Source organism: Eptesicus fuscus, chromosome 12, assembly GCF_027574615.1.
Source record: "Eptesicus fuscus isolate TK198812 chromosome 12, DD_ASM_mEF_20220401, whole genome shotgun sequence".
NCBI lineage: Eukaryota > Metazoa > Chordata > Mammalia > Chiroptera > Vespertilionidae > Eptesicus > Eptesicus fuscus.
Window position 1 is genome coordinate 14,387,982 of NC_072484.1, and position 12,118 is coordinate 14,400,099.

A 12,118-nucleotide genomic window follows, 5' to 3' on the forward strand; every position below is an offset into this window, starting at 1 on the left:
AATTGCTGAATTGACACGAATGACCAACCATACAGTGTTTTGAAAGTACAGAGTGGAGAAAGGAAACCAGAATGCTACAAGATGCTTCTAAGCTCCTTGGAAAATGCTGTGGTAGGTGTGTTAGATTAGATCTTACAGCTAGGACCCGAATTAACTTTATGTAAGGAGGTGAGATTCCTACACAAACAATATGCAAAAGGCCTGAGATCAGAAAGTTAAAAACCAACCACAAAACCTCACTTATTATTTTCTCAAATATGTTAAGAATGTAACTATTTCCTCAAATCATTACCTTGTACATCTTGAAACTTTAAAAAAAATGACTAACCTTTGTCCTCTGGTCCACATTTTTGACTGGGATAACTTCAGACGGTTTAGCTCTCTCCTCTTCGATAGAATTATAATGTTCTTTCAAGGTGGCCACACTCTGACTCAATGGTGCCCCTAATAAGCCCGAGGCCAGTGCTTGTTCAGGTCTATAAAACAGAAACAGGAGAAACATTAGAGATTTGTCAGTTTGGTTTATTTATGAGATTCCCACATTTTTAAAGGCCCCATAATCAAGTTAGTAGAAGATACTGTAGGTAATCCAGAAAAGTTTGGGACCTAATTTATTCTGGACTAAGGACATTTTTAGAGTCCAGGTACATTAAAACATTTTTTATTTTATTTTGGTTATCATTTGATTGTTAGACAAGCAATCTCAACTTCGGCTGTGTAGTGGAACCATCTGGGAAAATCTGTAAAACGTAAGTACCTGGTGCCACCCGCTACAGAGTCTAGTAAAATAGGCCTGGGGTGTGACCCAGCCATAACAATTTTTTAAGGCATATAGAGTGCTCTAACGTGCAGTCATGGTTTCAAATCACTGCATGGATGGCCATGCTCCTCTTAAATGTCATTAAAAGAAATAGGTCACATTTTCATTTTAACAATAGTTTATCTTTGTTATACTCTTACTATGGTCTACTTATAATTAAAAATATTAAGGTAGCATTAGGAAAGAGTTAAAAAGTAAGCCTACCTTGCATGTATACTATGTTATTTGGATGCTGAAAGGAACCAGGGCCCTTTATAAAAATTCCCTATTCCAGTTCTGGGGCAGGAAATGTACAAGAGAACCCGGAACACCATCACACCAGAAAATAAGGAAGCTATCAAAGGCTACTGAGTCATGTCAAAAGCCTCAGGAGCTATCTTAGAGAGGGGATCCCACTGGCCAAAGATGGCACAATTTGAGCACCAAAAAGAATAATAGTGACAATGGACTGACATAACTAGTATATAAAAAGCCATGACTTTTTTTTAAAAAAAAAAAAATGAAATAAAAAAAACCTTGGATTTAGCCTTAAAAAGGAAAGAAATCTTGCCACATGCTACAATAGGGATAAATCTTAAGGACATTATGCTAAGTGAAATAAGCTGGCCATAAAAAGACAAATACTGTATGATTCCACTCACATAGGCTAGTCAAATTCATAGAAAGAGAAAGGGGGATGGAAATTGCCAGGGACTGAAGGAGGGAGAAATGGAGAGTTGTTTAATGGTATAGATAGAGTTTCAGTTTTGTAAAATTAAAACGTTCCAGAGATTGGTTGCATAACAATATGAATGTACTTAACACTACTGAACTGTACACTTAAAAATGGTTAAGCTGCTAAATTTTATGTGTGTTTTACCACAATAAAAAATATAAACAAAATAACCTCTGGATGCTACTAGGACAACAATTTGTTATTCTGAAAATCGGTAAGTAAAGGGATAGAATCACACATTTATCCTGTTTTTGTGGCAAAAAAGTACATTTCATAGTTACCAAGTATTTGATGGGAAAAGTTCTTCCAACTAATAAATACAGAAGAATGAATGAATTAGAAAAACCACCATTTTGAAAGTCCAAATTAATCAATGAATGTAGGAAATAATCATAATTTTGTGATTGCATAACAGGAAACTTTATATTAGAGCATCAGTCTGCCAATGCTTGAATCCATGTATTAGTCTTAGCAACACTAAGAATGGGATGACCAGACATGTGCTGCCTGAGGAAGTATAATAAAAAGTACAAAAAATCAATAAAACCAAGAGCTGGTACTTTGAAAGAATAAACAAAATTAGTGAACCATTAGCCAGTCTCATCAAGAGACAGACAGGACCCAAATAAATAAAATCAGAAATGAAAGTGGAGGAGTAACCACTGACACCACAGAAATACAAAGGATTGTAAGAAAATACTATGAACAGCTATATGCCAACAAGCTGGACAATGTGGATGAAATGGACAAATTCCTAGAAAAATATGATCTCCAAAAACTGAATCAGGAAGAATCAGAAAACCTGAATAGGCCAATAACAACTGATGAAATGGAAGCAATAATAATAATAATAAAAAAACTCCCAGCAAACAAAAGCCCAGGTCCAGATGGCTTCACAGGGGAGTTTTACCAAACATTCAAAGAACTAACACCTATACTCTTCAAACTATTCCAAAAAATCCAAGAGGAAGGAATACTTCCAAGCTCTTTTTATGAGGCCAGCATTACCCTAATTCCAAAACCAGATAAAGACACTACAAAGAAGGAGAATTTCAGGCCAATATCCCTGATGAACATAGATGCTAAAATTCCCAACAAAATATTAGCAAGTATATTAAAAAGATCATACACCATGACCAAGTGGGATTTATTCCAGGGATGCAAGGCTGGTACAATATTTGCAAATCAATAAACGTGATATATGACATAAACAAATTGAAAGACAAAAATCACATGGTCATATCAACAGATGCAGAAAAAGCATTTGACAAAATCCAACATCCATTTTTGATAAAAACTCTCAGCAAAGTGGGAATAGAGGGACTATATCTCAACATGTAAAGGCCATATATGGCAAACTTACAGCCAACATCATACTTAATGGGCAAAAAACTTATTAAAGAAGGTTCTTAATTGTGACAACCTTTGCCTGACCTACTAACCCTTAGTTTTTCCCAAGACTTGAATGAAGTGTCATGTATCATTGGAATCCTTGAACTTATTTAAAAACTTCCCAGAATAATTCTAAGGTTTCTGGCTGGTTTGGTAGCAGCCCCGTTAGTAACTTGCCTCTCTTGGTTCTGGCCAGACGTTACCAATGTCATAATGCCACCCAATTCCTTTGCTCTGATTCCATGTAAATGAATTTATATTTGCATCTTTATTTTATTTCACAACAGATTTTCCTACTGGAAAAATGCACTCACAGGCCACCAGCAAATTATAGTCCATGTAGCTGGTATATTTCTCATCATGAATAAATCAACTGTGTTTCTGTCTGGAAAGCATGTTTAGGTAGGTTGAATTAAACTTGAAAACAAGTTGAATTAGAATGAATTAAATTAGTTAAATTAGTAGGGATAGGTTACTTATTAGAGACCAGCCTGTCTGATGATTGTTCACAGGGTTTTGCAGAGGCAAAGCCAAGGTAAGACTCTGGTTACTAATAACCCTGCCAACTGTAACCATTACTTGGGTCCTGGCATGAAAAAATCAGTTAAGATTTCCTATGATTATTATCCAGACTTCACAGAAAGACAAAACCCATTAATTGACTTGCATGGAGGCAAATAGCAAATAAACTATTGAAGGAGGTACAGCATCTAGAATTTGTGACTTCTGAACAGTGACGCCAATGCTTAAAGCACAAAACCAGGCATTCTTGCAGATTTATTTCAGGACAGACTGGGCAAGGAGTGTAAGAGCCATGGCTGTCCTCGCATGGAGTCTTGCCCATGGTTCTACATAAACACACCAAACCAGAAAATCTGCAAAGTGGTACAAAGGACTTAAAGGAGTTTTTTCTCTTTTGTGTACTTTACATTGGAAAATTTATAACATCAATGCCTCACAGAAAAACAAAGTTTGATGTCACCTAAGTTATATACTCCTCTAATTAAAAGACTAGCCTTTAAATAATCTACAATTGAGAGCTTCAACCAAGATGGCAGCATAGGTAAACACCTAACCTGCTGCCTCACACAACAATTTCAAAACTACAACTAAAAGAAAAAATGTCTATCACCCAGAACCAAGGGAAAGCTGGCTGAGTGGAAGTTCTACAACTAGAAGGAAAGAGAAAAGAGCATTGAGACGTGCACAAGCGCTGAAAAGCTGAGGTACGGAGGCGCGTGAACCAGGCTGGCGGCGGGCATTGCTTTTTTTCAACGCGAAGGGAGACAAGCTCCCGATTACTCTGAAATCCAGTTTCTGGGGAGATGCTGGGGACCCAAACTCCTACAGGGAGAAGCTGGACTGTCTGCCATTGGGTTGAAAAGTGAGGGTGGCTTGCTTGCAGAGCTGCGTGCAGGAATCATTGTTTACTGCGTGGGGGCGCGAGACGCAGGGACGCAGAAACTCGGAGACGCAGAGAGGGCTGACTGGCAGCCATCGCTGTTTGCCACGCCCTAGCCTAGTGACTCCCTGAGACCCCACCCTGCACAATCTACAAACCCACCCAAGCTCCAAGCAGCAGCTTTTGCATATGAATGGCCTACCCTATCACAGCTTAACCTAACAGACTGCAGCCCTGGTCAGACAGCTCCAAAACCTCCAAACCCCAAGCAAAGAGGAGAAAACTGTAGTTCTTGCTGTAGCTCCTGCTGGGTGGCCTCAGACAGTAGCAGACCTGCACCCCATTGGAGATCCAGAGCCAGTGTACCTAGTGGTCAGTGTGAGATGACACCAGATTTCAACTCCTCACATCCATAAGTGACACATTCAAGAGGCAGACTCAGTGAGCACCAAAGCCCCACTGAAACAAGTCCTGCACCATAAGCGTGTCTCCAGCGCAGCAGTTCTTCCATTATAAACACAGCTGGTCCTCACAGCCAATTGACCTGGAGGTCAATTCCTCCCAGTGTACCAACAGCAATCAAGGCTTAACTACACCAAGACTTTGTACTCAGCCCACAAAGGGGTGCACCAATAGTGTCCACCTCAGGTGATTGGGGAGGCTGAGCCACTGGCCCTTATAGGTCACCTACCACACAAAGCCACTCCATCAACACAGGGAAGCAGCCAAAATGCGGAGACAAAGAAACATGTCACGAATGAAAGAAATGGAGGAAAGCAAACTACTGGACATAGAGTTCAAAACCACATTTATAAGGTTACTCAAGAATCTTCTAAAAAACGCTGAGAAACTTGATGAGACCTCTAAGGAGCTTAGTGAGACCTTCAAGGACCTTAATGAGAATGCCAAAAAAATGGAAAAGGACCAGTCAGAAATTAAGCATACACTGTCTGAAATAAAGAATATACAGAAACTCAACTGTAGATCAAAGGACCCCAAGAATCAAACCAAAGATCTGAAATATGAGGAAACAAAAAACACCCAACCAGAAAAACAAAAAGAAAAAAGGATCCAAAAATATGAAGATAGTGTAAGGAGCCTCTGGGACAACTTTAAGCATACCAACATCCAAATTTTTGGGGTGCCAGAAGAAGAGAGAGAGCAAAATATTGAAAACCTATGAGAAGAAATAATGACAGAAAACTTTGCCTACCTGGTGAAAGAAATAGACTTATAAGTCCAGGAAGCGCACAGAACCCCAAACAAGAGGAATCCAAAGAGGACCACACCAAGACACATAATAATTAAAATGCCCAGGGCAAAAGACAAAGAGAGAATCTTGAAAACAGCAAGAGAAAAACAGTTAGTCACCTACAAGGGAGTACCCATACGACAGTCAGCTGATTTCTCAACAGAAACTATGCAGGCCAGAAGAGAGTGGCAAGAAATATTCAAAATGATGAACAGCAAGAACCTACAACCAAGATTACTCTACCCAGCAAAGCTATCATTCAGAATTGAAGGTCAGATAAAGAGCTTCACAGACAAGAAAAAGCTAAAGGAGTTCATCACCACCAAACCAGTATTATATGAAATGCTGAAGGGTATTCTTTAAGAAGAAGAGGAAGAAGAAGAAAAAGGTTAAGATAAAAATTATGAACAACAGAATGACAACAAATACATACCTACCAACAAGTGAATCTAAAAGTCAAGAGAATAAAAAATCTGATGAACAGAGTGGACTGATGAATATAATAGAATCAGGGACATAGAAAGGGAGTGGATTGACAATTCTCAGGGGGAAAGGGGTGTGAGGGGTGCGGGAAGAGATTGGACAAAAATCTTACACCTATGGATGAAGACAGTGGCGGGGGGTAAGGGCATGGGGTGGGGTGGGGTGGGGAATCATGTGGAGGGGAGCTATGGGGGGAAAAAAGAGGAACAACTGTAATAATCTGAACAATAAAGATTTATTTAAAAAAAAGCAAGGAGAATGTAAATAAACAAATAAATAAATAATCTACAATTAATTTCATATGCTTGGAATGGGTTCTGATCAGAAAAGTGCAATTTAAACAAGTGTACCAACCAGAATTTCCAACTGGTTTATAAAGGACTGATAATTTGATGGAAGTTTTAAATGCATACAAAGTAATAAATAACCCAGAATTTTTTTCTGAACATAAGCAGTACATGCTCTACTTCATACAATATAAAGATGAATCAATTTTCATCATGAGTTTGGGAGCACAATTGGGCAATTGTATCTGAAAGTAGCCACTAACAGAGATAATTAGTTGCACCTGGGAAAAAAAAGGTAGTCTCATTAGGGTTTTGATATAAAACTACTTATTTAGTAATTATTTTAATGTTAAAAAATTTTCTAGAAGGCAACAAATAAATTTTTTTATCAATTACCCCAAATGACATGAATAAAATTTTAATAATTCATCATTGTCTAAAATAATGAGTTGGTCTTCCACCTAATAAGAGTAAACCTTTTATATGAAGATCTTCAAACACGTTAGTCCTTGATATAAGAAAAATCAACAATGATGGGAATTTTTTGTTTTAAGTTGGTTCATTTTGTGAGCAGGAATTCATTCTTCATACTCTCTTTTAGCTTAAAGCACAAAACCATCTGCTCTGGGGCAGATGTCCCATTTTATAAAGAGACAGCTATCGACTGCCATAGTTTGGCCAGGGAAACAAGCAGGGCTGCTGCCACATCAAGCACGGCTCTTTTCTACAGGCTTTAATGAATTCATGTCAGAGCCTTCCCGCTCCGCCCAGCTTAGAATTCCATAACAGAAGAGTCATTAACAATTAAGGAACAAAAGTAGATCACTCTTTCCAAATCTGTGTTTCTGGAATGGCTTATAAAATTTACCAGTGGACTGCTTCAGTCCAGGGGAGATTGCAAAGCAGATGGGAATATTTCACTTAGGGGAGTGGTCCAGCAGTAGCTCCCGGGGATGGAGGAGCGCAGGGGGTGCCGAGATGAAGTCCACGGGAGAGCCTGATGCCATGATGAACACTCGTTAGAAAGAATCTATATTTAAAGACATGATTGCTCATCTCAAAGATCATATAAACAGTTGGCACTTTATCCAAGGCTATCGAGTAAACCAGTGATAATCCATGTGCATTAATCAGCATCCTCAGTCACACACAGGACAATTCTATTTGTAACAGAACAAAACACTGACAATAGTAACCATTCCTGACTTCTTTATCTGGCTTTAAAAATGATTGTGGTACAGAAACTGTCTTGAAGGCACCAGATATTAATTTTGAAATTTGTGTTGGTCATAAACAAGGATCATTTCTTACGGAAGGCTGATTTATACATAACTGTAGATCAACAGTCATATAAAATGCAACCGTTCATAATGGAAAGCAATGCTCTATTATATATGTTGAGAAACTATAGCAAATGTTACTCTAGTCGATGTAAATATCATATCTTATCACCCACAATCACAGTTTGGTAGCCCAGGTTAAGAGTCACACAATGAATCATTTAGTCTAACAAGTCAGCTTGTACAGGGAGTTATAAATGCATATATGCTTTCTATGCCACATATCACGATTATGGTTCATGCAAAATAGTACATCAACAGACATGAAAAGCAGAGAGAAAGAAACAGCGGCCTGGTGAGAGAGCCTTACAACACACAGCCAGAGTGCAGATACTCTTCCCAGCAGCTTCTTTACCACCTTATAAAGGAGTCCTTTTATTCACATGATAAAAACCATGGAAGAGAATTTCCTTGCATGGCCCTTTACTGCTTTAGATTGAAAAGTACTGGTCAGGAAGGCCATTTCCAGGATTTTCCATATTTGGAGATGGCTAGTACAGATGCAGAAGATGCTGTAAACACATTCAGGACTTGCAAACCTCATCCTGTGGTCTGTGAAACAACCATATGATCGGCCAAGGTTTTTCATGACAAGGTCCTTTTATAGACCATTATCTGACTTCTCCTTACTCCTTGATGGGACCCAGCACACTGCACTTATGCTGAATTATAGTCTAAAGAAAATCATGTTATCCTTCCTATTTATATCATTAACATGAAACAGCCTACATTAAAGGAAGAGAAAATGGCATTGGATATAAGACAACTAGATCCAAAGCCCCGTGTACTCTCTCAGCCCAAAGAGGTCCTTTCAGATGGGCTTTCACAGACATCTATTGACCATGCTCGAGTAACAATTTGTTCTTTACTAGTAAACGGTAAGAATGTACTTTAATAAGGGGAAATATAGTCAGTCCTCAAAATAAAAATCAGGACTAGGACACTGGTAACATTCATGCAATATGAATTAGGCACCTACCAGGTGCCAGCAGTGAACAAACCATTCCACATATTACACATTTATATGAACTCAATAAGTAGCCCAGATGCCACAAAGCTTCTGAGGACATGGAAGGAAACCCAACAGCGTAAAAGGTGGGTAGAAGGTATGGAACAGAATTCTGATTGTCTTAGGATGTACAAGAATCATGACTCTGCCAACTACCCTGTTGACAAACTTCTCTCTCTCGTCCCAGCTTTATGGCCATTTAAGACACATACTCTGAGTGGTAGATCTCAAACTTGAGGGATTAGAGTTCCCGTGGGGCTCACTGAAACCCGGATGGATGGGCACCACCCCCAGATTCCTTATTCAGAGGATCCTGGGTAGGGCCTGAGACGCTGTTTCTGTTCCCAGGTTTTATTGATGCTACTGGTGTAGGTACTATATTTGCAGATTGTAGATCAGTATCTTCTAGATTGGGAGCCTGTATCACTAGCATGACCTTGGAAATTTAGGAACTCATCGGGGGTTGGGACATGCCAAGGACATCCCCTTTAGGTGGTGGTTTCAGTGGGTTATATGTTGGACTGTTCTTTAAGGTATGCTAACATAACATACCCAACAAAGGCTATCCCTGTTCTCTCCTGCCAAGTAAGCCCTTAAAATGTTGCGATAAGCAGGGATTGAGTGGGTATATCCAGTTAGCAGTTAGAAACAAATACATTTACAGAGAAGCAGATGGTGATGTTCATAAAAGAGTTAAATTGAAGACTACAAGTGTGTACCCCGTGCTGATGGTGTGGACTAGTGTTTTGCAACTCTGTGACTGCTTTCTTGGGAGCATTGGGAACCTGAATGGCCAGCGCACCCCACCCTAGCAGTAGTTTCATGACAGCAATACCTGACTTGCTTTCCATCGCTGCCACCCCCGGGGGAGAGTCTCAGAAGCTGGGGAAGGACAGCTGCTTCGAAGTCTTCAAGGTCTTCTTTTGGAATGTCACTGTGATTATAGAGCCTATAAAGTAAGACAGGTGCTGCATGAGATGTTTATATAAGCACAGACGGCCAGCTTCTAGAATCTGTGGTGGTTCTTCGTGGTTTATTGAAATATATCTGTAATATAATCTAGACATAAAAATGCAGCAACTAGACGGTCTCTCGACAAAGATGTAAAACAGGGCAGTTTGAAAAAACTTGTTTGTGTGTATGTGGCAGTTTTAAATCCATCAGAGGAAGTAACTTTTAACCCTTTGAAGACTTCAGATCCACAGCTGTGCAATCTCATTCCACATTCCACCTGACTGATAGGAATGCTAGATAATCTCAACAGCAGAAAAGGCTAATTTTATATTGTCAATCATAACAAAGTTAGATCTCCACAACTCAAATGAAATTTACTTAAATTGTCACTGCTAAGAAATTGAAAACTGCTGGCTAGAGTATAGGTTATGTCCTCTATTTCTGAATGCAGAAAAATGACTATTATTTCTCCATTTAGATCCCATGGAAATAAAATTTTCTTTATTCTTAGTAAGAACAGAAAGGCATGGAAAGAGGGATTTAGCCTTCATTATCTATTTCCAGTCTCCTGAGGGACTTGTAGAGTCTAACAGTTGTTGTTTTTTTCTTTATTGATTAAGGTAGTACATGTGTCCTTATCCCCACATTGCCCCCCTCCACCTCCCCACTCATGCCCTCACCCCCCTGGTGTCTGTGTCCATTGGTTATGCTTATATGCATGCATACAAGTCCTTTGGTTGATCTCTCCTTCTTACCCCCACCCACCCCTACCTTCCCTCTGAGGTTTGATGGTCTGATCGATGCTTCTCTGTCTCTGGATCTGTTTTTGTTCATCAATTTAGAGTCTAACAGTTTTAGATTAGGTTTGTTATGGTATTATAGTAGCCTCCAAACAAATTGGTTATAACTTGCTTTTTTTTTTTTTAAAGTGTATTTTTGGAGAAAATGATTTTAAAAAGCTACGGGAGAAGATATTAAAGGCAAAAACAGTATTTTATGTTTTCATTGAGCTGATCACACATGTAGTTGGGAATATTCAATGCATACCCCCAAAAGAAAATGAAACAACGTATAAAACAATATGATCATCTAACTGACATGACAAGGATAAAAGGGACTCGCTCTATCCATCTATTGGAGGGTGAGTAATAAGTTCAGGCTCAAGCCCACCCTCACTCTGAAGCCCTTTTACCCTGGGCAGGAAATACAAGTGGGCCCCATGGGTTCAGGCCTGTTCTGGACTCTGGGACACCCCATCAGTGCTCCAGAATCTAGGGCCTAATTCTTTCTGAAAGGCTTTATCCTGTCACCACTCAATTCACAGAATAACAGCCTGTTCTTAAGGTGAGCCAATTTCAGAGCAGACAATAAGGAATTGCAAGGGGGTAGACAGACAGAGCTCCCTGGCTTCATGTGCGGCGGGGGGGGGGGGGGGGGGGGGGGGGGAACGAGGGAGGGAGAAGGGGGGGTCTGGACAAGGAGGAGGATATTCGGGCAGGAAGGATTTAGAAGGGAGATAACATTTCCAGCTAAGGACCAGCACAGGCAAAAACAAAAAACAACAACGAGGAATCACACACCTGTCAGAATGGCTACCATCAACAAATCAACGAATGACACGTGCTGATGAGGATGTGGAGAAAAGGAACTCTAGTACACTGCTGGCGGGAATGCAGACTGGTGCAGCCACTATGCTAAACAGTGTGGAGTTTCCTCAAAAAATTAAAAGTGGAACTGCCATCTGACCCAGTGATCCCACTCCTAGGAATATATCCGAAGAAGCCTGAAACACCAATCAGAAAGAATATATGCACCCCTATGTTCACAGTAGCATTATTTACAATAGCTAAGATCTGGAAACACACTTAACTATGTGTTTTTAGATGTTGGTCTTATACCAGTCTGGGGCATCCATGGGTGACAACAAGTAATTAGTAAGATGCCACAAGCATTGCCTGCAGCGAGCTTATGGTCTACTCTAGATTAACTCAGAACCTCATTACGTAGGAAGAGGCAGCTTCACAGTCCCCAGGGAGTCCATCTGATTGGGGAGTAGGGGAAATGGCACAGGGGAAGTCCTATTAGTGCATGTCCAATAGAAGCCAAATGATAAAGCAGAACTATGAAGCATGCACAGGAGCCAAAATGGAGACCATAAAGGGGGAGGAGATGACCCTGGGAAAGGACTGGGTAGGATAAGGGCACTAAACCCCAGAAAATCCAAAAAAGGAATTGGATGGTAGGAGGGTACTAGCACAGCTCCAGGAAAAGCCAGGAAAGAAATGAATAGTTTGAAAGAAAGCCTGCACCTCCTTAAACACAAGGAATTATAGTAAAAGCTTAACAAAGGCCCGTCTGGGTGGGCAGGGCAGCTGTGCAGCCTGGGAGCCATTGAGCTTTGGTGACAGATATACAGATAGTGAAATGAGGCACAGAGAAGTTAAGTAACTTGCCCAAGGTCACA

At 40.0% G+C, this 12,118-nt stretch overlaps 1 protein-coding gene across 1 annotated transcript in view; it reads right to left on the reverse strand.

Moving 5' to 3' along the window:
* KIZ (kizuna centrosomal protein) overlaps positions 1-12,118 on the reverse strand; it is a 132,220-nt gene that overhangs the window by 56,266 nt on the left and 63,836 nt on the right. The window contains exons 7-8 of the mRNA XM_054724101.1: positions 9,536-9,649; positions 329-476 (exon numbers count right to left, since the gene is read on the reverse strand). Coding sequence (XP_054580076.1) covers positions 329-476; positions 9,536-9,649 — 262 coding nt within the window. The remainder of the gene's footprint in view (positions 1-328; positions 477-9,535; positions 9,650-12,118) is intronic.